General features: G+C 41.3%; 3 protein-coding genes across 4 annotated transcripts in view; all 3 read left to right on the plus strand.

The window, feature by feature from the left end:
- The window catches only part of clrn2 (clarin 2), a 5,266-nt gene extending 4,164 nt beyond the window's left edge, over positions 1 to 1,102 (plus strand). For both annotated transcript variants that reach the window (XM_061882859.1, XM_061882924.1), the window contains 2 exons: positions 289 to 468; positions 546 to 1,102. In XM_061882859.1, coding sequence (XP_061738843.1) covers positions 289 to 468; positions 546 to 814 — 449 coding nt within the window. In that variant the 3' untranslated portion in view covers positions 815 to 1,102. The remainder of the gene's footprint in view (positions 1 to 288; positions 469 to 545) is intronic.
- Positions 1,103 to 9,073: 7,971 nt separating this feature from the next.
- Positions 9,074 to 20,839, plus strand: lap3 (leucine aminopeptidase 3). Its single transcript, XM_061912689.1, has 13 exons — positions 9,074 to 9,306; positions 11,860 to 11,975; positions 14,631 to 14,685; positions 14,748 to 14,853; positions 14,931 to 15,090; positions 15,697 to 15,861; positions 16,151 to 16,309; positions 17,717 to 17,841; positions 17,926 to 18,014; positions 18,098 to 18,200; positions 20,086 to 20,165; positions 20,238 to 20,350; positions 20,463 to 20,839. Exons 1-13 carry the CDS (start codon positions 9,214 to 9,216, stop codon positions 20,647 to 20,649), a joined length of 1,551 nt encoding a protein of 516 aa, XP_061768673.1. The 5' UTR covers positions 9,074 to 9,213; the 3' UTR covers positions 20,650 to 20,839.
- A 1,871-nt stretch (positions 20,840 to 22,710) lies between these two features.
- The window catches only part of med28 (mediator complex subunit 28), a 7,410-nt gene continuing 2,620 nt past the window's right edge, over positions 22,711 to 27,500 (plus strand). Inside the window, exon 1 of the mRNA XM_061912705.1 lies at positions 22,711 to 22,919. Within this exon, the coding sequence (XP_061768689.1) occupies positions 22,761 to 22,919 (159 nt within the window). The 5' untranslated portion in view covers positions 22,711 to 22,760. The remainder of the gene's footprint in view (positions 22,920 to 27,500) is intronic.

Raw genomic sequence — 27,500 nt, forward strand, 5'->3', positions numbered from 1 at the left:
AAATCAAATTACATTTTACTTTATGAACCGATACCGATAATTTCAAAACTGATACCGATAATTTCCGATATTACATTTTAAAGCATTTATCGGTCAATAATATCGGCAGTCCGATATTATTGGACATCTCTAGTAGGAAGACTATTGACTTGCTACTAACTTACTTTCCCATCTTTTCCAATATACTATGACACAAACTTTGGTCAGAAAAATAATAATTTTGATCCCATTGTTACTTTGTGGGTCAATTTAGTGAAGGTCTATTTGTGTCTCCGTTTTTTGATGCAGTCTTCCCGAAGCTTGTGCGCACGTTGAACGGTGGCCTTCACGTGATGGTGATCCTCTTCCTACTGGCGGCCATGTGCTTTGCGGTGGTCAGTTTGTCCTTCAGCATTTACAACGCGCGCAGAGTCCCCTACCAGAGTATCAAAGGTCACAAGGGACTGTACCTGTGGAACTTCATCGCTGGTATGTGACGCCCAAATGGTTTGGTTTTGCATGACATCCGCCATCCCTCGTCATGCTCCATATTTTCTCCCCACTAGCTGTGTTCGGCACTCTGGCAGTGCTATGCTTCCTGGCGGCCATGAGGCACCACAGCCTCACAGAGCGTGTGGCCAACTACCGGGAGAACCTCTTCGTCCTGGTGGTCCTGGATGACGGCGTGGGCTGGTCCTTCTGGCTGAGCGTCGCTAGCGTGGCGACTCACCTTGTCGTCTGCGGCGTGGTGGCGATGAGTCGCATCAAGCTACCCAAACCAGAGGTCAAGATGCCCGACCAACCCACCATCTCTGCTTTGGACCTGCTCTACTGACCTAATCAAAGATGGTGCCAGCGATGTGTTGTTGGTTTTTTTTGCCGGTTTGCTGTCGTTGATATGAGATTTCCCCATGGAAAAATGCCAAGACGACAGGACTTTAAATGAGGACTTTCAAAGAAATACTGGCAATTTTGGACTGTGAAAGACCCGAATCAGTGATATAAAGACGATTTTCAAACGAAGGCCAAAAAGTGTTTTCATGGCAAGTGTTACAACTCTGCATTGAGATTGCGGCGTATTTATGCATTTCTTATAGACTACAATTAAAAAGTAAGAAAAATATTTTGTATCAATGTAGGTGGGATCCCATTTTTTATTTGAGTTTTTTTCATTTTACATATGAATTTATATATTTACATATTTTTAAGAAAATACTGACTTTATCATTTGCGTTTGTAATTTAAACATGAAACCCAGTGGTGCACAAACTACGGCCCACGAGCCGGTTACAGCCCACCAGCATGCAAAATCCGGCTCGCTGGAAGTCCCAAGTTAAAAAAAAAATGTATATGTGGCTTAATTTGACTCAATAAGGGGAGCCTTACCTGGCCCGCACACGGAAAGGATTGACAGATTAATATCTATATTGGGTATATAGCAACTTCCATGAAATGTTAAGTAATTCACAAACAAGGATGGGGTGAGGGTCACCACTTTGTAAGCAAAATGTCGAACAGTTTTAGAACAACATTTCTCAACGAGCTATTGCAAGGAATTTAGGGACTTTACCATCTACGGTCCGTAAAATCATCAAAAAGTTCAGAGAATCTGGAGTAATCACTGCACGTAAGCGATGATATTGCGGACTTTTGTTCCCTCAGACAGTACTGCATCAAAAACCAACATCAGTGTGTAAAGGATATCATCACATGGGCTCAGGAACACTTCATAAAACCACTGTCAGTAACTACAGTTGGTCGCTACATCTGTAAGTGCAGGTTAAAACTCTACTATGCAAAGCCAAACCCAGTTATCAACAATATCCTGAAACGCCGCCAGCTTGGCTGGGCCCGAGCTCATCCAAAATGGACTGATGCAAAGTGGAAAAGTGTTCTGTGGTCTGACGAGTCCGCATTTCAAATTATATTTGGAAACAGAGGATGTGGTGTCCTCCAAAGAGAAAAATAACCATTCGCATTTTTATAGGTGCAAAGTTTAAAAGCCAGCATCTGTGATGGTATGGGGGTGTATTAGTGCCCAAGGCATGGGTAATTTACACATCTGTGAAGGCACCATTAATGCTGAAAGGTACATACAGGTTTTGGAGCAACATATGTTTTCATCCAAGCAACGTTATCATGGACGCCCCTGCTTATTTCAGCAAGACAAGTGTTACAACAGCGTGGCTTCGCAAAAAAAGAGTGCGGGTACTTTCCTGGCCCGCCTGCAGTCCAGACCTGTCTCCCATCAAAAATGTGTGGCGCATTATGAAGCGTAAAATACGACAGCGGAGACCTCGGACTGTTGAACGACTGAAAGATAGATAGATAGATAGATAGTACTTTATTAATTCCTTCAGGAGAGTTCCTTCAGGAAAATTAAAATTCCAGCAGTATATATATATATATATATATATATATATATATATATATACGTTCTATTTTAGTCAATTAGTGCGTGATTATATATATGTGTTACTTGCACACTATAGAAATTTGAGTGCGTGAGTAATATATATATATATATATATATATATATATATTTCCTTGAATTGCCGCAGGGCATATAGTATCCACCTGCCTTGAATTACTGCCGGGTCAAACTCGCTTCCCAAAATAATTAGCGCATGCTTGGTATTACCGCCTGGTCAAACTCGTGACGTCACGAGTGACACTTCGCCTGTCATCATTTTCAAAATGGAGGAGGCTGAGTTCAATACCGGTAATTTGAAATCACATAAAGGGAAGAAGATTAAGAGCTATTCAGTAGGATTTAAGGTCCAAGCTTACATCACACTCACATTTTTACTGCATACCTTTGGTAAGTGCTGGAGTGAGAAGAGATTTTAAAATAATTAGCGCATGCTTACTTTTACTGCATGCCTTTGGTAAGCGTGGGAGTGAGAAGAGGTTTTAAATTAATTAGCGCACCGGGGGCAATTCAAGAAAATATGGTGTATATATATATATATATATATATATACACCATATTCCCTTGAATATATATATATATATATATATATATATATATATATATTACTTGCACACTAATTGACTTATATATATATATATAAATATAGACATATATATATATATTACTCACACACTAGTTGACTAAAAGAGAGCGTATATATATATATATGTATATATATATATATATATATATATATATATATATATATATATATACACACGGCGACAAGTTCACTCTCTTTTAGTCAATTAGCGCGTGAGTAAGATATATATATATATATATAGACATATATATATATATTACTCACACACTAGTTGACTAAAAGAGAGCATATATATATATATATATATATATATATATATATATACATATATATACGCCGACAAGTTCGCTCTCTCTTAGTCAATTAGCGCGTGAGTAAGATATATAGATATATATATATATATATATATATATATATATCGGAATCGGATAGAATTGGATAGAATTGTGAGGTCTGGTATTGGTGGATTAATAAAGTGGATTAATTGTGGAATCTAAACCAATTGTGTAAATAACCTATTACTGCATACCTTATAATTAGGGCTGTCAAAAATAATGAGTTAACTCATGTGACTAATCACAAAAAATTATCGCGTTAATCATGTATGTACGCAAATTAATCACACAATTTATTTTGAATGTGTGTTTACCTGAAAGGTGGATCAGGTCAATGCATGAATCAGTGCAAAGATTAGTAAAGATTAGGAAATTTCACCTCAAAATACACCCTGACTGGACTGACGCAAATAATTGTCATGCAGTCAAGTGGCCTAAAGCACTTTTTTAAATTCCTGAATGACATTCTGACAATGACATTTTTGTCCAAATATTGGTTCTTCTTCAAATTAATTTGAATTAACCAAGCAAGTGATAATAACCTGTGACTAATCATGATTAATCCAAATTAAAAACTGTGAATAATCAGATTTTTTTTGTGTGATTTGACAGCACCTCTTATATGAAACATTTTTCAAATATATTCAACTATTATCATTTGAATAGGTCAATAAAGACGCTTTATAGTTCACGTTTGAATGGAATCAATTAGTAAATATAATAATGGTATTTGGACCAATTGGTTTGTAAGAAAGTATGTGGATGTTCAAAACAGGGCATGCCCACGTCACAAATATAACAAAATAGTACGATCTTACTGTGATATTCTTTTGATATCATAAACAAACTGAATATTAGCCATTTATATGATTATGCAAGTTGTGAAAAATGACCAGTGTAAGAAACATTGCTACAACCTGCAATTGAATGTCAAAAATAGACGATAGATTTGAATAAGTTTTTAAATTTGTTGGGCAATTTTATCAATTTGCTTATATTTTAGACGACACATCCACATTTTATTCAGTTTTATTTTTTTTTCTGTTCTTTTGGCACAAGCTACACATAAAGTTGTATTTTTTATTTTCATTGAACAACAAACATACATTTATATTTCCCACAAAAGTCAAGGTTCTTTCAACGTCAAGGAAAGAAAACAAAAGAAAATACAGAGAGTATTAAATATTTTTTTTAAGACAAAAGGGGCTAACTAAATCACTTTAAATGTTTTTAGCAAATACATCAATTAATGGCTTTTTTGCTCTAATCTTTCTCCAAGATTTGATTGATAATTTCTAAACCATTAAGCCAATTAGAAAATGTGGGCCTTAGATTTATTAATCTACATTTATGTAGAAAACATTTTCCCTGCGGACTATGGAAGTAGAATTGTCTCACATCAACTTGTATATATCAATATGATAATAATACATATGCATATATTAATAAATATACAAATACAAATACAAATGTGATAGACAAATTGGACCAGAGACTCCTCTGGCTGCAGTGCCCTCTGTTGGTTGTTCAGGGGAGTGTATTAGTCACATTTATTTGTTCATCTGGTTTGTGGGAGGAATATATCATCGACACAAATGCAAAAAAGCGATCCACATATGCAAATTCAATACAAATACAAATTCGAAATCAATAATATTTATATTTAAATCTCAAAAATAAACTTACAAATACACGTTTATTTATACAAATTATTGATTTATTTGTACGTCACATTTTTATATTTATACATTTTATTTGTATATATTTTCATATCTCAAAAATATACTTACAAATACACGTTTATTTATACAAATTATTGATTTATTTGTACGTCACATTTTTATATTTATACATTTTATTTGTATATATTTTCATCTCTCAAAAATATATTTACAAATACGCGTTTATTTGTACAAATTATTTATCTATTTGTACGTCACATTTTTATTTCTATATTTATTAATATATGCATATGTATTAATATCATATTGATGTATACAAGTTGATGTGAGACAATTCTACTTCCATAGGAGACAAGTTACATAAACTAAATAAACCGTAAACATCTTATAAGTAGACACAGCATTGACCACTACTGCCTACTTGCGCTGACGAGACGCGGGGCCGCCATCTTGGAGTGGTTATCCGCTCCACTCAGTGCAATTCATTTGGCAGGTGCAATGAACTGTCAGCGCATTTAATTCATCTTACTTCACTGAATTCCACTGATTTTCATGGTTTTTTTTGTTTGTCATACGTGTAGCTATGATAAAGGACAATTGTTTTGGCATGTTTTATTATTCATAGTTTGCTTAACAGTAATAGAATATTTTTTATAAATGATAAATAAATGATAAATGGGTTGTACTTGTATAGCGCTTTTCTACCTTCAAGGTACTCAAAGCGCTTTGACACTACTTCCATATTTACCCATTCACACACACATTCACACACTGATGGAGGGAGCTGCCATGCAAGGCGCCAACCAGCACCCATCAGGAGCAAGGGTGACGTGTCTTGCTCAGGACACAACGGACGTGACGAGGTTGGTACTAAGTGAGGATTGAACCAGAGACCCTCGGGTTGCGCACGGCCACTATTCCACTGCGCCACGCCGTCCCCTTATATCCTATAAGTGACCAGACGTCCAAGTTAAAAACTGGGAATATAATCTCAGAGAGGGGGAAAAAAACGGTCACCTGTTTTTAAGTTCAAGAAACAATATTATTAGGTTATACATACATGCGTATATACTACATAAACAATGTATGAATTGAATACATTAGATATCTATTTCTTAGGGACCTATAGACTGTATCTCTGTTGCTGCAGCATTGATTGATTGATTGAAAGTTTTATTGGTAGATTTCACAGTACAGTAAATATTCCGTACAATTGAGCACTAATTGGTATCACCCAAATAAGTTTTTCAACTTGTTTAAGTTGGGGTTCACGTAAATGAATTTATGGTAAAGCAGCAGAGAGTTTATTCTGTCTTGACACTTTGTATTGATATTTTGTATTACATTCTTCCCTTAAGCCCTGCCATTAGTTGGCGACTTGTCCAGGGTATATGCCGCCTTCCGCCCAGTTGTAACTGAGATAGGCACCAGCGCCCCCCGCAACCCCAAAGGGAATAAGCGGTAGGAAATGGATGGATGGCTGGATTCTTCCCTTAAATGATAACGTTTACAGTGATTATTTTATATGTATTTGGTTGGGGGGGTGTTTACCGACATCTGCGGTCCTCTCCAAGGTTTTTCATAGCCATTTTCATCGACGTCGCACTGGGTAGTAAGTTTTTCCTTGCCCTTATGTGGGCGCTGAACCGCGGATGTCTTTGTGGCTTGTGCAGCCCTTTGAGACACTTGTGATATAGGGTTATATAAATAAACATTGATTGATTTTATGACATTTTTAAATGTAATTAATTTCATTGACAAGCAATTCTATTGTGGTCATACTCTCGTTTGCTGGCGGCTAAGATTTCAGAACTATTGAAGATGTTTGGAGGTACAGTGTGGTTTTCGTCCTGGTTGTGGAACTGTGGACCAGCTCTATACTCTCGGCAGGGTTCTTGAGGGTGCATGGGAGTTTGCCCAACCAGTCTACATGTGCTTTGTGGACTTGGAGAAGGCATTCAACCGTGTCCCTCGGGAAGTCCTGTGGGGAGTGCTAAAAGAGTATTGGGTATCGGACTGTCTTATTGTGGCGGTCCACTCCCTGTATGATCAGTGTCAGAGCTTGGTCCGCATTGTTGGCAGCAAGTCGGACACGTTTCCCGTGAGGGTTGGACTCCAAGGCTGTCCTTCGTCACCGATTCTGTTCATAACTTTTATGGACAGAATTTCTAGGCGCAGTCAAGGCGTTGAGGGGTTCCGGTTTGGTGGCCGCGGGATTAGGACTCTGCTTTTTGCAGATGATGTGGTCCTGATGGCTTCATCTGACCGGGATCTTCAGCTCTCACTGGATCGGTTCGCAGCCGAGTGTGAATCGACCGGAATGAGAATCAGCACCTCGCCCGGAAAAGGGTGGAGTGCCATCTCTGGGTTGGGGAGGAGACCCTGCCCCAAGTGGAAGAGTTCAAGTACCTAGGAGTCTTGTTCACGAGTGAGGGAAGAGTGGATCGTGAGATCGACAGGCAAATCGGTGCGGCGTCTTCAGTAATGCGGACGTTGTACCGATCCGTTGTGGTGAAGAAGGAGTTGAGCCGGAAGGCAAAGCTCTCAATTTAACGGTCGATTTACGTTCCCATCCTCACCTATTGTCATGAGCTTTGGGTCATGACCGAAAGGATAAGATCACGGGTACAAGCGGCCGAAATGAGTTTCCTCCGCCAGGTGGCGGGGCTCTCCCTTAGAGATAGGGTGAGAAGCTCTGTCATCCGGAATGAGCTCAAAGTAAAGCCGCTGCTCCTCCACATCGAGAGGAGCCAGATGAGGTGGCTCAGGCTTCTGTTCAGGATGCTACCCAAACGCCTCCCTAGGGAGGTGTTTAGGGCACATCCAACCGGTAGGAAGCCACGGGGAAGACCCAGGACACGTTGGGAAGACTATGTCTCCCGGCTGGCCTGGGAACGCCTCGGGATCCCCCGGGAAGAGCTGGACGAAGTGGCTGGGGAGAGGGAAGTCTGGGTTTCCCTGCTTAGGCTGTTGCCCCGCGACCCGACCTCGGATAAGCGGAAGAAGATGGATGGATGGATGGATGAAGATGTTTGCTCCTTTTCAACTCTGTGGTAATATTCTCACAAAATACAACCAATAATATGTTAATGTTAAATCTTACTTGTGAAGAGTAATCCCCCGATTCCAATGTTCAACAGTCCGCTAATTTCGAGCAGGAAAACGCTGAACACCAGCCCTGCATCTTTGTTTTTCTACCTGTCAACTGTCAGTTTAATAATAATAATAATAATAATAGATTTTATTGGCAACACTAAATTGGCCCTAGTGTGTGAATGTGTGTGTGAATGTTGTCTGTCTATCTGTGTTGGCCCTGCGATGAGGTGGCGACTTGTCCAGGGTGTACCCTGCCTTCCGCCCGATTGTAGCTGAGATAGGCGCCAGCGCCCCCCGCGACCCTGAATGGGAATAAGCTGTAGAAAATGGATGGAATAGATTTTATTTGTAAAAAAGCACTTTCTGTTGAGCAAACAGCCTCAAAGTGCCAGAGTGTAAACAAAATAGTAATAATAATAATAATAATTGTGAAAAGATAATAAGAATAAATAAAATATAAAACTAGAAACTAGAAACAGCCCAATAGCTAGAACCAGCATGCATGTCAATAAAAATACTTTTTTAAAAAGATGGGTTTTTAAGCCTTTTTTAAAAGCATCCACAGTCTGAGGTGCCCTCAGGTGGTCAGGGAGAGCGTTCCACAGACTGGGAGCAGCGAAGCAGAAAGCTCGGTCTCCCATTATTCGTAGCTTTGTACGTGGAGGTTGGAGGAGGTTAGCCTGTATGGAACGGAAGTGTGGTGTGGAGGATTAGGGCGTGAGCAGTTCCTTGAGGTAGAGGGGGGCATTTCCATGGAGGCACTGGTGAGTTAGTAGGGAGACTTTGTATTCAATCCTGAGTGGAACAGGAAGCCAGTGAAGGGATTTGAGAGTTGGTGTGATGTGGTCACGTTTCCGTTATAGGCTGCTCGCCGGCTCCTCATCACCACTTCAAGATGGCGGCCAAATTTCTCGTATCACAGAAGCCAATGCTGTGTACAGTTATAAGACGTCTATGAAATAAACAACTGGTGGAGTCGCTTGTTGGTGACGTCATCGACAAACGCCGCCAACCTGCCGCTGTCTTCCCGACACATTTCGGCGACCTTTAACTCTTTGGTTTTTGTTCTTCTGTACTTTGCTCCTATATGGTCTGTAGATAAGCATGTTACTTTTGAGCAGAGCCGTCTTTCCGGTGGTGCGGACGAAGTGCGGTCGCTGCTTTTGTTCCTCTCCAAGTCTCCAAATGGACAGAAAAGTGAGTCACGGACTAGTAGTAACATTCGTATTTCTGCGTCTCGGTCCCTCGGGTTTCTTCTATCCTAGGCTGACTATATTCTGAATTCCCCAAAAGAGGACACATATATGCGTGCCAAGGCCGGGACTCTGTGAACATTTGCCAATGATACTCGAACTTGCTTTATAAATAATATATTCATTTAAATATAAATGATAAATGGGTTGTACTTGTATAGCGCTTTTCTACCTTCAAGGTACTCAAAGCGCTTTGACACTACTTCCACATTTACCCATTCACACACACATTCACACACTGATGGAGGGAGCTGCCATGCAAGGCGCCAACCAGCACCCATCAGGAGCAAGGGTGAAGTGTCTTGCTCAGGACACAACGGACGTGACGAGGTTGGTACTAGGTGGGATTTGAACCAGGGTCCCTCGGGTCCCCAATATGAATATATTACAGCAGTGTTGGCGCCAGGAACTTTTAAAAATGGTGGGACCCCATCAAGTCATAAAAATGGGGTCCCTTAGTAAATTTTTAGGGTACCACTTTTTTGTAAGCGTTTTGGGAAAAAAAATGATAAACGTATGCATTATCCTGTTATATCTAGCATTCCATGTTGTGTTTTGTTAAAAGGTTGTCATAAACGTTACTTAATCCAGTAAAAAAATTATTAAAAAAAGAAAACAAATTTGTATGCATATGTAAATGTATTCAGTTATAAACATTCATTCACTTTGTTCTTTTCTTCATGGATATAAACTGTACCGCTGCTGGTAGTTTTTTTCTGTTTTTATTTAATAAGTTGTAGGTGTATTTATCCATCCATTTTCTACCGCTTATTCCCTTTTGGGGTCGCGGGGGGCGCTGGCGCCTATCTCAGCTACAATCGGGCGGAAGGCGGGGTACACCCTGGACAAGTCGCCACCTCATCGCAGGGCCAACACAGATAGACGGACAACATTCACACTCACATTCACACACTAGGGCCAATTTAGTGTTGCCAATCAACCTATCCCCAGGTGCATGTCTTTGGAAGTGGGAGGAAGCCGGAGTACCCGGAGGGAACCCACGCATTCACGGGGAGAACATGCAAACTCCACACAGAAAGATCCCGAGCCTGGGTTTGAACCCAGGACTGCAGGACCTTCGTATTGTGAGGCAGACGCACTAACCCCTCTTCCACCGTGAAGCCCATTAGGTGTATTTATTTCAGTATAAAAGTGTAAAAAGTGTTTTACTCGGGTCATGAAATTATGATAATGGTGTGCCAGGGCATACATACATTTTATATTTAACACAGGCGGATCGGTGCGGCGTCTTCAGTAATGCGGACGTTGTACCGATCCGTTGTGGTGAAGAAGGAGCTGAGCCGGAAGGCAAAGCTCTCAATTTACCGGTCGATCTACGTTCCCATCTTCACCTATGGTCATGAGCTTTGGGTCATGACCGAAAGGATAAGATCACGGGTACAAGCGGCCGAAATTAGTTTCCTCCGCCGTGTGGCGGGGCTCTCCTTTAGAGATAGGGTGAGAAGCTCTGTCATCCGGTAGGAACTCAAAGTAAAGCAGCTGCTCCTTCACATCGAGAGGAGCCAGATGAGGTGGTTCGGGCATCTGGTCAGGATGCCACGCGAACGCCTCCCTAGGGAGGTGTTTAGGGCACGTCCAACCGTTAGGAAGCCACGGGGAAGACCCAGGACACGTTGGGAAGACTATGTCTCCCGGCTGGCCTGGGAACGCCTCGGGATCCCCCGGGAAGAGCTGGACGAAGTGGCAGGGGAGAGGGAAGTCTGGGTTTCCCTGCTTAGGCTGTTGCCCCCGCGACCCGACCTCGGATAAGCGGAAGATGATGGATGGATGGATGGACTAAAATCTCTGGAGTCTACATCAACTTCACATCTATCCCTCATTTCAAAATGTTTTAGTTCTTTTTATGTTGTTTGTTTTCCTCCCTTTTTTTGTCAAACAAAAGTGTTTTTAATGGCAAACGCACAATATGTGCAAAATCTTCCTTCAAAAATATTTTTCAAAGTGGAATATTTGATGTGAAGTAATGGGAACCTTGGATAGGTCAATAATTCATAATAACATTGATTTTGATTCAATATTATGTTTTGATCAATGATATCAGTCAACATTGCAACTTTTTCTGAATTACATTTCACCTTCAAGCTTTTTTTTCACTTTTGTTGTGTTTTTTTTTTACTTTAAAAGTATTTTTAGAATGTGCCATGGGCCTTTAAAACATTAGTTGCGGGCCGCAAATGGCCTCCCGGGCACACGTATGACACCCCTAATTCTGATAAATCTATCATAAAAAGCGGAGCCTGGCGACGCATGCGCGTTTATCATAACTCTCTTGCTCTCGCTGTCCCTCCCTCACGAATGCTGCTGCGTGCACACACACTTTTACAATTTGTTTTGTTTTTAACCCCTTCTTAACCTTCGTACATCGAAAATACCGTACACGCAACACTAACTCTAAATACCGGACTTTTGAGGCATTTAAGAGGATGTATGGTCAGTCTATTCTATCCCAACTGAATAATGTTTATTTTCTCTGCAGGGTTTGGTGCTGGGAGTGTTCGAGAAGAAGGGGGAGAAGGGCAGTCTTCAACTGACGGAGGCGGCGGCAGGGTTTGACCGCAAAGTGTCTGGGAAACTGTCCGAACTCCTGAAAATGTTTGTTTATCTTCTTTATCATGTTTAGTCGCCATTTTGCCCCAATTCATGCATCAGGTCTTTAAATAACATTAATAACATAGTGTTGTATAAAATGTAAACATAAATGGGGATGGGTTGATTGGGAACATGAAAACAAATTGGCCCTAGTGTGTGAATGTTGTCTGTCTACCTGTGTTGTCCCTGTGATGAGGTGGCAACTTGTCCAGGATGTACGCCGCCTTCCACCCGAATGCAGCTGGGATAAGCTCCAGCACCCCCCGCCACCCCGAACGGGACAAGCGGTAGAAAACGGATGAATGGTTCTATTTGGTTGTAATGGTTATAGAGCGGGGCAGTACGGTGTAAGAGGGGTTAGTGCGTCTGCTTCACAATACGAAGGCCCTGAGTAGTCCTGGGTTCAATCCCGGGCTTGGGATCTTTCTGTGTGGAGTTTGCATGTTCTCCCCGTGACTGCGTGGGTTCACTACGGGTACTCCGGCTTCCTCCCACCTCCAAAAACATGCACCTGGGGATAGGTTGATTGGCAACACTAAATTGGCTCTATCTGTGTTGGCTCTGTAATGAGGGGCGACTTGTCCAGGGTGTACCCCGCCTTCCGCCCGAATGCAGCTGCAATAAGCTCCAGCACCACCCGCGACCCCAAAAAGGGACAAGCGGTAGTAAATGGATGGATGCATGCACTATAGAGAGCCTACTGACCAACAGCATCTCTGTCTGGACTGGAGCTTGCAGTGCCTCAGGCTGGAAGTCTTTCCAGAGCGTGGTGAGGACGGCGGAAAAGATCGTCACGACTCCTCTTCCTCCTACCCAGGAGATCGCAAAAAGCCGCTGCCTGACCAGGGCTCAGAAGATCTGCAAAGACTCCTCCACCACCTCCAAGGACTGTTTTCACTGCTGGACTCTAGAAAGAGGTTCTGCAGCCTCCGAAGCAGAACCTTCAGGTTCTGTAGCAGATTCTCCCCTCTGGTCGTAAGACTCTTGAATGCATCATAATTATCCCCTCAATTTCCCCCAAAATGGATTAACTCGCTGAAATAAAAAGACAATATAACATACATCCATAAACGTGGATGCATATGAAAAAGTGCAATATATTTAACTGTACAGTAATCTACTTATTTGTATCTGTAACTTATTGTTTTATTATCCTGCACTACCATGAGCTAATGCAACAAAATTTCGTTCTTATCTGTACTGTAAAGTTTAAATTTGAATAACAATTAAAAAAAAGAAGTCTTAAGTATAGCTCCTTGTAGTGCAGGATAAAAGAGCAATAATGTGCAATTATAAAAAAATGATTACTATACATTTAAATATATTGCACGTTTTTGTATGCTCTCCACGTTTATGGATGTATGTTATATTGTCTTTATATTCCAGCGAGTTAATCCGTTTTTGGGGGGGAATTGAGTGAACTATTTTGATGCGTTCAAGAGTCTTATGGCCTGAGGGAAGAAGCTGTTACAGAACCTGGAGGTTCTGCTACGGAGGCTGCGGAACCTCTTTCTCAAGTCCAGCAGTGAAAACAGTCCTTGGCGGGGGTCCCACCATAAAAACAACAACAAAATTGCATCCATATAGATCTATTAGAAAGCATGATGGGAAAAATGCATAACACTCTCCACACTTATCCATGTTTGGCGCATATCCAATATATTATATAGTATGTCCAACTATATATGTATAGGCCAGTGGTTCTTGTCCTTGTTAGAAGTACCGAACCCCATTACTTTCATATGCGCATTCACCGAACCCTTCTTAGTGAAAAATTAAATGTTTTCTTTTTCAAATTCAAGACAAAGTTAGATGTTTTTGCTAACACTTTAGTATGGAGAACATATTCTAAGTAACAAATACTTTATTTAGAGGTTTTTGGACACCAGGGGAACATATTCTAAGTAACAAAGACTTACTTTAGAGTTATTTGGTTAGAGTTTGAGGGTTAGAGCCAGGGTTTAGAGGGTTAGGGTTATAATGAGGCATTAATAAGTACTTAATAATGACTAGTTAAGAACCAATATGTTAGTAATTTGCATGTTAATGAGCAACTAATTAATGGTGAATATGTTCCCCATACTAAAGTGTTACCATGGTTTTTTTTACTGGTGCACAAAAAGAACCGTGCATGAACGTCACTTTGTTCAAGGAACAAAACCAACACAGTACATAGACCCACAACAAATTACACACCTGCAAATCAATGTGACTTCTGCTGTTGCCGTATCCGTAATACTCCGATAGGGAGAAGTTTTTATTTACACGATGAGTCGAGTGTGTTTTGACCTCCGCCAAACCCCTGAGGCCGACTCACTGTACCCCAAGGTTTCGATCAAACCCAGGTTAAGAACCACTGGTAAAGGCTATATATGTATGGGCTCTCTCTTTTTCTTTGTTTCTCTCGTTGTTTTTTTCTCTCTCCCTTCCTCTCTCTTTCTCCCTCTCTCTCTGTGTGTGTGTATATATTTATTTATTTACTTTACAGGCAGTCGGCTTTGGCCCTCAAACACATTTTTGAAGTCAACATTTTTAGACATCCTTGTTTTAGGGCATCAGATGATGCTCTTACACAGTCGTTACCGTCACTATTTTTAATAATGCTTCTGCTAAAGTTATTGTATCTAAACAGAAACATGCAATCTTCTCTTTTCAAAGTTCCGGACCGGGTCTCAAGAAGGGCAAAAGCAGAATATTCTACGGAATCCACGAAGTAAGAAAGTGGCAGCCAGCGAAGATCATAAGAGGAGGAGTTACCACATGTTTGTTCTCCAGGAGTTCCCGTGCGTCGCTGTGGTCGGGCTGGATGACGCCACAGCAGGTGTGTGCGGGGCAGAGAACTGGGACACCGCCAAGGAGAACATCCGACAAGCCGTGTCGGGTAATACGCCCTGCTTGTCTCACTCCGAAGATGTTTGGCCAACCTGGTTGACCGATGTTCTGCTTCTTCGCTTTCAGCTGGCTGTCGGGTACTTCAGGACCTGGAGGTGACGCATGTGGAGGTGGATGGGTGCGGCGATGCCCAGGCGGCAGCAGAGGGCGCTCTTCTGGGCTTGTTTCAGTACGACCAGCTGAAATCCAAGAAGAAGCCTAAAGTGACAGTGCAGCCTCACGGAAGGTAAATCTGGCATGAAATGGTTATTTTACGACACCATTTTACACTGCCTTATTTCCTCAAACGGTGGCCATTCGAGGGTTCATTTACTCAACTGCAGAGAGAGTATCTAGTGTCTATCAGGGGTAATGCATTAATTGAGCGGATGGGACCTTTTTTTGTAGAAGTGCATTATTATTATAATGTAACATGTTAATTTCTCCATTAAATTGGTATTTTGTAATAAAAGTGTATCATAGTCCATACTCACATGTTATTTTGTTACATTACATTGGGGTGGTATAGCTCGGTTGGTAGAGTGGCCGTGCCAGCAACTTGCGGGTTGCAGGTTCGATTCCCGCTTCCGCCATCCTAGTCACTGCCGTTGTGTCCTTGGGCAAGACACTTTACCCACCTGCTCCCTGTGCCACCCACACTGCTTTAAATGTAACTTGGATATTGGGTTTCACTATGTAAAGCGCTTTGAGTCACTAGAGAAAAGCGCTATATAAAATATAATTCACTTCACATACCATTTTGGGATATGTATATTGTATAAAAAAAATGGAATAAATAGCCACACCAAAAGGAACACCTTACCGTATGTCTTATGTGTGTGATTGAACTTAGTGCCGACTCGACGGCGTGGGCGAGAGGAGTCCTGTACGCAGAAGGCCAAAACCTGGCCCGCCTCCTCATGGAAGCCCCGGCCAATCACATCACTCCGACTGCTTTCGCCAACACTATCCAAGAGAAGTTGGCGCAGCATGGTGACCGGGTCAAAGTCCAGAAGAGGTTTGTTTATTAACGTTTTACTACAGAGTACAGCTATAATTTTACTGGTTCAGACCACACACCAGCATACTTTTTTTTCCCCCCTCATCAGTATTGCCTGGCCACTCGTTGCGGCTTCTCAGCGAAAAATGGAAAAAAACTATATTGTTTGAATGAAAAATTAGGCTTAGTTTTCCTATACATTATTTTATCACAGTGCTGTAAATGCATATCGCATAGTTAAAAAAAAAAAAACACCCTACGATAAAACAGGTATATCCAACAGAAATCCATTGTTTTGTGCTTTCAGATCCCAGGCATGGATAGAGGAGCAAGGTATGGGAGCATTCCTCAGCGTGTCCAAAGGCTCAGAAGAGCCCCCTGTCTTCCTAGAGCTGCATTACAACGGTTCCCCAGACAGCAAGCAGGCCCCGCTTCTTCTTGTCGGCAAGGGAATCACATTTGACAGGTAAAAGCAACACGCTGATGACCAGAACCGGCCCGTGGTTTTAACACACTGCGGCATGATCATGACTTGGGATTTTGTAAAGATTATATATATATTTTTTTAATTTTATTTAAATCAATCAGTTTTAAAATACGGCGTCATAAAAGTTCAGATAAAATACAGTACATGCCAAAAGTTAGGACACACCCTCTCATTCAATGCGTTTTTTTTTATTTTCAAGACTATTTACATTGTCACTGAAGGCATCAAAACCATGAATGAACACATGTGGAGTTATGTATTTAAAAAAAAGGGGGAAATAACTGAAAACATGTTTTGTATTCTAGTTTCTTCAATATAGCCACCCCTCGCCCGGAAACTTTTTTACACACTCTTGGCATTCTTTCGATGAGCTTCAAGCACACCTGTGAAGTGAAAAACAATTCAGGTGACTACCTCTTGAACCTCATCGAGAGAATGCCAAGAGTGTGCAAAACGGTAATCGGAGCAAAGGGTGGCTATTTTGAAGAAAGTACAATATAAAACATGTTTTCAGTTATTTCACATTTTTTTGTTAAGTACATAACTCCACATGTGTTCATAAGTTTGATGCCTTCAGTGACAATCTACAATGTAAATAGTTATGAAAATAAAGACATGCATTGAAAGAGAAGGTGTCCACATTTTTGGCCTATACTGTACATTTTGCTGTCAAAGTTCAATAATAGGAATGTTTAAATAAAATTAGGAATGTGTAACACAATCTAATCCACCTTGCAATAATGCAAAATGGTTCATTCCTTCTGGACCAATCCAGCTTGGAACACTTCCCTGTCAAGCGACTTCATAACATCTTCAAAGCTCACATTAATGCATTCGCACACAGCACCAACATTTGGGGACCAGGATGAGGTGATAGAAAAAAGATAAACATTTTTTTTTTTTAATTGTGTGGCAGCATCGGACAAAGTTATGTTTAGGTTTCACTTTTTCATCTCATATAGTAGCACAATTGTGGTGCGTTCAAAGAACCTTGACAAAAGTTTGAAACAGATGCGTCACTTTTTAAAGATAGGGGAGCCTCAACCCCCAGTATACACACTGTAAATTATAATGATATTTATGATGTATTATTATGATAATTATTATCCGCTAATGATAATCCAACATTAATCATACGTTTTTCCATACAAAATCATTACATGCTGTGTTTTGAAAGGCTCGTTTCAAAGTCATTATGTGAACAATTAGTTTTAAAATGCATGGAAACATAATACATTTTGTATGTAGGGCGGTGATGTTAAGTTTGGGGTGGGGTGAGGGCTCTTTCGGGGTTTATTAAGAAATAAGTAAATATAAAGACCTAAATGGGTCCACAAAAAGTCTGCTGATGACTCCGGTGCGTTTGCATACATTTTCTCTCCGCAGCGGCGGCATTTCTCTGAAGCCTTCCGCCTCGATGGATATGATGAGGGCCGATATGGGCGGAGCCGCCACCGTGTGCGCGTCTGTCGTCACGGCAGCGACCCTCAAACTGCCGATAAACATCATCGGTGAGCGTCTAGATTGGCATGGGGTTATCATTCGCGATACCTATTAACAATTGGTAATACTATGTTTTTTCTTGTTTCCTCCAGGTCTGGCTCCGCTCTGTGAGAACATGCCCAGCGGAAAGGCCACCAAACCAGGTGATGTGGTCACGGCTAAGAATGGAAAAACAATCCAGGTACCGTGGTTAGACCTTAGCAGCCCTACATATTATGCTAACATATGTATTCAAAATGTATTTTGATGTTATTGAATGTGCAGGTTGACAACACAGATGCAGAGGGAAGGCTGATCCTCGCTGACGCACTTTGTTACGCACACACTTTCAACCCCAGAGCTGTCGTCAACGTCGCCACATTGACAGGTGGAATTGATTATTGAATCCCACTCTCAAAACATTTGTTATTCACAGTTTTATTTTGGATAAAACTGAATTGTTATTTGTAATTTTTCGATAAATTACTAGATGCCACGTGTGCCAAATGGTAGTTATGTACAACCATTCATATAGTTATTCATTTGACATCAAAATATAAAGTTTTTGGCCCATGGTTAAATTTGAACTTAATTAAATAATTATGAGTACTGGACCTACATTAACATTATTTTTTAATAAATTTATAAATTAATGTATGATTTTTACAACAACAAAAAAAGGAATGGTGGTGGTATACGTGCGTTTAGTTAAAACATAGACATCATGTTTACCATTTACAAAAGGTAGGTTTATTTTACACACGTTTTGGATTAAAATCTATCAAATTTTATTTGTATAGGCCTTTAATCATAAATGTCATAAAGGGCTTCAAAAACTCCATCTGCTGATATATATATATATATATATATATATATATATATATATATATCAGGAGCAAGGGTGAAGTGTCTTGCTCAGGACACAACGGACGTGACGAAGTTGGTACTAGGTGGGATTTGAACCAGGGACCCTTGGGTTGCGCACGGCCACTCTTCCACTGCGCCACGCCGGAAGAGTGGCCGTGCGCAACCCAAGGGTCCCTGGTTCAATATATATATATATATATATATATATATATATATATATATATATATATATATATATATATATATATATATATATATATATATATATATATATATATATATATATATATATATATATATATATATGCGTGGCGCAGTGGAAGAGTGGCCGTGCGCAACCCAAGGGTCCCTGGTTCAAATCCCACCTAGTACCAACTTCGTCACGTCCGTTGTGTCCTGAGCAAGACACTTCACCCTTGCTCCTGATGGGTGCTGGTTGGCGCCTTGCATGGCAGCTCCCTCCATCAGTGTGTGAATGTGTGTGTGAATGGGTAAATGTGGAAGTAGTGTCAAAGCGCTTTGAGTACCTTGAAGGTAGAAAAGCGCTATACAAGTACAACCCATTTATTTATTTATTTATCATTTATATATATATATATATATATATATATATATATATATATATATATATATATATATATATATATATATATATATATATATATATATATATATATATATAAATCACAAGACCACTTCATCTCTACAGAACTGTTTCATGATGGGTTCCCTCAATCGTCAGGAGATTTTAAAGGGAGGGAACCCCTCATGAAACAGTTCTGTAGAGATGAAGTAGTCTTGTGATTTTTCCCACACATACATATTGCGCTCTACCACGGTATCGAGCACTATTCTCTGGATAATCCAATTATATATATATATATATATTTATTTGTTTATTTTTATTTTTATTTTAAGTTGGTCAAATTCAACTGCAAAATGAATATCTTACCTGGTCACCAATATATATGATTTTATTTTTATCAGATTAATCACATTTTGGAATTTCGATTAATCGCAGGTGATTACTCGCTTGCATAATTAAAATGTGCTTGAGAAAATATCCCAATATTTTCACACAAATGCAAATGTATTGTTTATTTATTGCTTCAAAAATCGAAATAAATTGCATAAGTAATCTAAGAGTGTTTTTCATTAATGCAATATTTTTTGTGATTAACTTGTTAATTATAAGATCCCTATTTTACAGTTTACTGGCTGGACAATACATGAATCAAGTTCACATTTTGTATCTTTACACTACTACATGGGATTTTAACAGGAATCAAATTATTTAAATTTAATCGTAGTTCTCCAACTTTCCCACTCAGTTGGTAACCTACCTAGAAACAGTGATTTGATTACCTTGTCGACGACCATGTGTTAATATTGACTTTGTCTCCAAGGCGCAATGGATGTCGCGCTGGGCTCAGCCGCGACTGGAGTCTTCACAAACTCCGATTGGCTGTGGGGGGAGCTACTTAAGGTCTGCACCACAAACACATCTCCCAGCGCCTCCTGTGTGACACAAAGAGCATGTGTGTTTGTGTGTGTGCAGGCTAGTGTGGTGACAGGTGACAGAGTGTGGCGGATGCCTCTGTTTCAGCATTACACCAAACAGGTGACGGACTCCCAGCTGGCGGATCTCAACAACATCGGCAAGTACAGCCGGTACGTATCTCGCTACATTTTCTAATGGCAGCGTCTGCATCTGCAAACTTAACAGCTTTTTCCATTTTTTTTTAGTCTTTAATGCCGTCTGACCTGTTAATTTCCCTCCTAGGTCCGGCGGAGCGTGCACGGCAGCTGCCTTCCTGAAAGAGTTTGTCACATCTCCTCATTGGGCTCACTTGGACATTGCTGGAGTGATGAGTAACAAAGATGAAATCCCCTACCTGAAAAAAGGCATGTCTGGAAGACCAACACGCACCCTGGTGGAGTTTGCAGCCGCCTTGGCTCACCAAGGCTAACCAAATGACAAACACAATAAATGGTCAATTAGTAACTTCAAACATGCAAAAATGTACTGGATACCTAAATTATTGGGGGGGGAAAAAAATCATCATTTTAAATTTTTAACATAATTTGTGTTAATTTTGAGATGACCATTCAGCATTGTTTGATTGATGTATATACTAATAAATATTATGATCAAACATACTGAATTTCGGAGTTTGCATGTTCTCCCTGTGACTGCGTGGGTTCCCTCCGGGTACTCCGGCTTCCTCCCACTTCCAAAGACATGCACCTGGGGATAGGTTGATTGGCAACACTAAATCGGCCCTAGGGTGTGAATGTGAGTGTGAATGTTGTCTGTCTATCTGTGTTGGCCCTGCGATGAGGTGGCAACTTGTCCAGGGTGTATCACGCCTTCCGCCCGATTGTAGCTCAGATTGGCACCAGCGACCCCAAAGGGAATAAGCGGTAGAAAATCAATCAATCAATCAATAAATGATTATTCATATAGCCCTAAATCACTAATGTTTCGAAGGGTTGCACAAACCATAACGACATCCTCGGTAGAGCCCATATAAGGGCAAGGAAAACTCACACCCAGTGGGACGTCGGTGACAATGATGACTATGAGAAACCTTGGAGAGGACCGCATATGTGGGCACCCCCGCCCCCCTCTAGGGGAACCGAAAGCAATGGAAAGCAATGGAAAGCAATGTGGGTCTAACATGATACTGTGAGAGTTCAATCCATAGTGGATCCAACACAACCGTGAGAGTCCAGTCCAAAGTGGATCCAACACAGCAGAGAGAGTCCCGTCCACAGTGGAGCCAGCAGGAAACCAGCCCAAGCGGAGGCAGATCAGCAGAGCAGAGATCTCCCGTCCAAAGGCAAAACCCAGTAACTCAATTTTGGTCAAAACTGAGCTGATAATAATTTAGGAGTTCCTAGGTGATATGCACTACATTAGTGTATGCGATATTGTAATTTCTTCCGTAAGTAAGCTGTTATGTGCATGGCAGGACCTAACAACTAACACATAACCGCGTAGATACAACAGAAAAACTTAGTATCTCGAGGGACCAATCGGAGCTTCTTTGTCAGTCGCCTTATTGTCTTTAATGAGACATTTGCACGAATGGGGGCCGACGGTCAACCTGATTATGTGATATTATGGCACGAGGGGATATTTGGAAGATTGGCCCAGGACGTTGCAAGCACCTTCATTAAATGTATTGTTCTTGATTCTTCCCCTTGCATACTCTTTTGGGCAGATAACTGTGGAGGTCAAAATAAAAACTGCCCAGTGTGCAAACGCAGAATGGGGCCCACCCGTGATTGTGATCAAATATTTGGAGAAAGGGCACACGTTCATGAGAGCAGATTCAATCCATGGCTCAATCGGCAAGAAAATGAAAGCTCAAGAAAACATCTATACGTTTGATGACTATGTAAATCTTTGTAAGACAGCATCAAGATAGATTGGTTTTCCTTTGTTTTCTCAAAATCACCTAGAAGTGAGTTACTAGGTTTTGCCTTTGGACGGGAGAGATGTCCCAACCGATACACAGGCGAGTGGTCCATCCTGGGTCCCGGCTCTGGACGAGCGGTCCATTCTGGGTCCCGACTCAGGATAGCCAGCACCTCATCCATGGCCACCGAACTGGACCCCCTCCAGTGGGACAGAGGAGAAAAAGAAACGGCAGATCAACTGGTCTAAAAAGGGAGTGGGTAATGGATGGATACTGAATTTCCCCCAGGGATCAATAAAGTACTTTCTATTCTATTCTATTCTACTGGGGTTTCAGGGTACAACAAGTTTAAAAAAAATGTTTGCATTACAGATTTTGTTCCGCTAATATTTTAAATATTGACAGGAATGTTCACTTTACTGCACATGAATTGATAGACGTGGACGCCGACTTAAACAAGTTGAAAAACGTATTCGGGTGTTACCATTTAGTGGTCAATCGTACGGAATATGTACTGTACTGTGCAATCTAATAATAAACGTTTCAATCAATCCAATCAAACTTTATTACGCCCCATGCGCATGCGCTAACAAGCCAGGAAGTTGATGTCAGAAGGGTATATATATATATCTGCGCGGCCGCAGCTCGGTATAGCGATGGCGTCGTCCATGAGCGGTATGTTTCCCGGTCAGCAACCACCAAATCCACACACCGTCCCTGGAGCGGGTGCACCAGGCCAACCCGGATTCCCCGGTACGGCGAACCGGAGCCAGGGAAGCAACACGCTGGTGGATGAACTGGAGGCGTCTTTTGAGGTGGGGGGATGCTAACAGGCTAATCTTGGGTTAGCCGCGAGTGATAATTGTTGTTAGCATGATAGTCGACAGATTCTGACGTACATCTCTACACTTATATAGTATATTCTTAGTTATGTTCATACCTCATTGACTATGTAGATAATTATGCCTTTAGTAAGTGTGAATAATTTGTATAGTATTTTTTTGTATATTAAGCTTTTGCTTGGATTTTACTGACGTCATGTCCGGCTCCCGTCCAGCTCATTAAATATACGTGGTGGTCAAACCAGCTTTGTTCTCAATGTAGTATGCTCCATTTAGCCTATTTTGAAGAAAAAATGCCCTATGCGTGTGTTTTCGACTATACGAATATTTTAAAGGCCTACTGAAATGAGATTTTCTTATTTAAACGGGGACAGCAGGTCCATTCTATGTGTCATACTTGATCATTTTGCGATATTGCCATATTTTTGCTGAAAGGATTTAGTAGAGAACATCGACGATAAAGTTCGCAAATTTTGGTAGCTAATAAGAAAGCCTTGCCTTTAGCGGAAGTAGAAGACGATGTGCATGTGACGTCACTGGTTGTTTATATTGTGAGCCTCCAGCAGCGAGAGCTATTCGGACCGAGAAAGCGGCAATTTCCCCATTAATTTGAGCGAGGATGAAAGATTTGTGGATGAGGAAATTTAGAGTGAAAGACTAGAGAGAAAAAAAGGCGATTACAGTGAGAGTGATTCAGATGTTTTTAGTGAAATGAATTATATTTATATAGCGCTTTTTCTCTAGTGACTCAAAACGCTTTACATAGTGAAACCCAATATCTAATTTTTACAATTAAACCAGTGTGGGTGGCACTGGGAGCAGGTGGGTAAAGTGTCTTGCCCAAGGACACAACAGCAGTGACTAGGATGGCGGAAGCGGGGATCGAACCTGCAACCCTCAAGTTGCTGGCACGGCCGCTTTACCAACCGAGCTATACCGCCCCATTAGACACGTTTACTAGGATAACTCTGGGAAATCCCTTATCTGCCTATTGTGTTGCTAGTGTTTTAGTGAGTTAAGTACTACCTGATAGTCAGAGGGGTAGGGCTACGGGTGTGTTGACGGGTGTGTGGAGGGAAGTGTTGAGGGAAGTCACGAAGCTGCAACAGGACAGAAGCTCCGCTGATCTCCGGTAAGAGGCGACTTATTACCACAATTTGCTCACCGAAAACTGCCGGTTGACATGTAGTCGGGATCCATAGTAGAGCTTCACCTCCGGGAATTTTAAACAAGGAGACACTGTGTGTTTGTGTGGATAAAGGCTAAAGGTTCCCACTTTCATCTTTCTACTTTGACTTCTACATTATTAATTGAACAAATTGCAACAGATTCAGCAACACAGATGCCCAAAATACTGTGTAATTGCGCGATGAAAAGAGACTACTTTTAGCCATAAGTGGTGCTGGGCTAATATGTCCCCTCCAACTAATAACGTCACAAACACTCGTCATCATTCCGCGACGTTTTCAACAGGAAACTCAACAGGTAAATTTAAAATTGTAATTTAGTAAACTAAACCGGCCCTGCGATGAGGTGGCGACTTGTCCAGGGTGTACCCCGCCTTCCGCCCGATTGTAGCTGAGATAGGCGCCAGCGCCCCCCGCGACCCCGAAAGGGAATAAGCGGCAGGAAATGGATGGATGGATGGATAAACTAAACCGGCCGTATTGGCATGTGTTGCAATGTTAATATTTCATCATTGATATATAAACTATCAGACTGTGTGGTTGGTAATAGTGGGTTTCAGTACGCCTTTAAGTCGCGAAAAGGATAATAGCTTCTTCAGAGTTTGTCGACCAGTGATCAAAAAGGGCGGAATGGTGCAAGATTTTACATAACTTTTATGGACAGAATTTCTAGGCGCAGTCAAGGCGTTGAGGGGTTCCTTTTGGTGGCCGCGGGATTAGGTCTCTGCTTTTTGCAGATGATGTGGTCCTGATGGCTTCATCTGGCCGGGATCTTCAACTCTCACTGGATCGGTTCGCGGCCAGGTTTGACGCGACCGGGATGAGAATCAGCACCTCCAAGTCCGAGTCTATGGTTCTCTCCCGGAAAAGGGTGGAGTGCCATCTCCGGGTTGGGGAGGAGACCCTGCTCCAAGTGGAAGAGTTCAAGTACCTAGAAGTCTTGTTCACGAGTGGGGGAAGAGTGGATCGTGAGATCGACAGGCAGATTAGTGCGGCGTCTTCAGTAATGCGGACGTTGTACCGATCCGTTGTGGTGAAGAAGGAGCTGACCCGGAAGGCAAAGCTCTCAATTTACCGGTCGATCTATGTTCCCATCCTCACCTATGGTCATGAGCTTTGGGTCATGACCGAAAGGATAAGATCACGGGTACAAGGGGCCGAAATGAGTTTCCTCCGCCGTGTCGCGGGGCTCTCCCTTAGAGATAGGGTGAGAAGCTCTGCCATCCGGGAGGAACTCAAAGTAAAGCCGCTGCTCCTCCACATCGAGAGGAGCCAGATGAGGTGGTTCGGGCATCTGGTCAGGATACAACCCGAACGCCTCCCTAGGGAGGTGTGTAGGGCACGTCCAACCGGTAGGAGGCCACGGGGAAGACCCAGGACACGTTGGGAAGACTATGTCTCCCGGCTGGCCTGGGAACTCCTCGGGATCCCCCGGGAAGAGCTGGACAAAGTAACTGGGTAGAGGGAAGTCTAGGCTTCCCTGGTTAGGCTGCTGCCCCCGCAACCCGACCTCGGATAAGCGGAAGAAGATGGATGGATGGATGGATGGATGGATGGATGGATGAGAAAAGCATGAATTGATTAACGTGGACCCCGACTTATCAAGTTGAAAAACTTATTTGGGTGTTACCATTTAGTGGTCAATTGTACGTAATACAGTATGTACTGAACTGTGCTATCTACTAATAAAAGTTTCAATCAATCAAAAAAAGTAGCTCACACTCTAGTCTGTGGGTCAGCAACCCACGGCTCTCGAGCCGCATGCGGCTCTTTATATAACTATTTACCATAGCGAGGTATAACGCAGAGTGCAGCAAGATTACTCGCAAGCTAACGAGAATGATGATGAAAAATTTTTCCTTCAACTTGGTGAACACAGACGAATACAAGTGGGTTAATAATTGTATTTTGCTGACATGTAATGGAGCAAAAAGTAAACACCGTTAGTCGGAGATTTGTCTCAAATGTAAAGTGCTTTACAATACAAATGAATGTAGGATTTTCCCTGCATGTATTTTTCTTAGGTGGCCCACTTAAGGGCAGTCAATATTTATTATAATTAATTTTATTTGGGGGGGAGGGGGTAACAGTCAATATTTATTTATTTTACCTATTTTCTTAAAAAATAAAAGTATGCTTTTGCTAAACAAAGTATTGTGTTTTTTTCCATATACAACAACCTATCTGGATTTGATAAGAGGATTCGATAATAGACTCAAACTCGATAATTTGTTATCAAACATCATTCTTAGGTGTGGGAAAGACTTTTGTTATAGTATGTTTTTTGTTTTTAAAACAAACATGACACAAACATTCTGAATTGTTAGAAAGCCCACTGTTTAATATGTTTGTGTGTATGCTTCACTGATGAGAGTAGTTGGTGAACATTGTTTTGTCCTACTAATTTCGGCGGTCCTTGAACTAGTGTCGACTGTCACGCAACAGTTTGTTTACATGTGACATCTTCCACTCCCCCTTTATCTCATTTTGTACACCAAACGTTTTATGCTGTGCATGAATGCAGAAAGGTGAGCTGCGTTGATGTTATTAACTTGTTGGAGTTCTAACTAGGCATATATCGTCAGTGCATGACTGCAAGTTAATCAATGCTAACATGCTTTATAGGCTAGCTTTAGTACATATTGCATCATTATGCCTTATTTTTAGGTATATTTTAGCTAATTTAATATTATTTACTTTTATCGTCTTTCTACGTAATTTAGTTTTACATGGAGACATGCACCTGGGGATAGGTTGATTGGCAACACTAAATTGGCCCTTGTGTGTGAATGTAAGTGCGAATGTTGTCTGTCAATCTGTGTTGGCCCTGTGATAAGGTGGCAACTTGTCCAGGGTGTACTCTGCTTTCCGCCCAAATGCAGCTGAGATAGGCTCCAGCACCCCCCGTGACCCTGAATGGGACAAGCGGTAGAAAATAGATGGATGGATGTCTCATGACACATTCTCTGTATGTAATATTGGCTGAATTTCTGATAGTTGTTTGTGTGCCATGTTGTTCCAGACCACAGCAAACATTAACAAGCTTGCCAAAGATTGTAAAAAATTTATTAAAAGAAAACAGCCTGCCGTTTTTTTTAACTTGGATACACACATCTTTACCTTTGGCCATTAAAAAACAGTAATTTCCAGGAGTTATCTCACCTTCTGAATAGCTTCTGATTTACTAATGGTTTCCAATGTTGTAAAAATGTGTTGAATAAATATTACATTTCAACATTTCTGTCAATGAAGATTTGCTTCAGCCTACGACATAGTCATTTTGATAGTAGGCTAATAGAGCTAATATAGACACTTACGTCATGTGTCGCCTACATTATAAGACTTTTAGAAGGCTTTTAATTTTTTG

The sequence above is a fragment of the Nerophis ophidion genome, linkage group LG01, assembly GCF_033978795.1.
Source record: "Nerophis ophidion isolate RoL-2023_Sa linkage group LG01, RoL_Noph_v1.0, whole genome shotgun sequence".
Classification (NCBI taxonomy): Eukaryota; Metazoa; Chordata; class Actinopteri; order Syngnathiformes; family Syngnathidae; genus Nerophis; species Nerophis ophidion.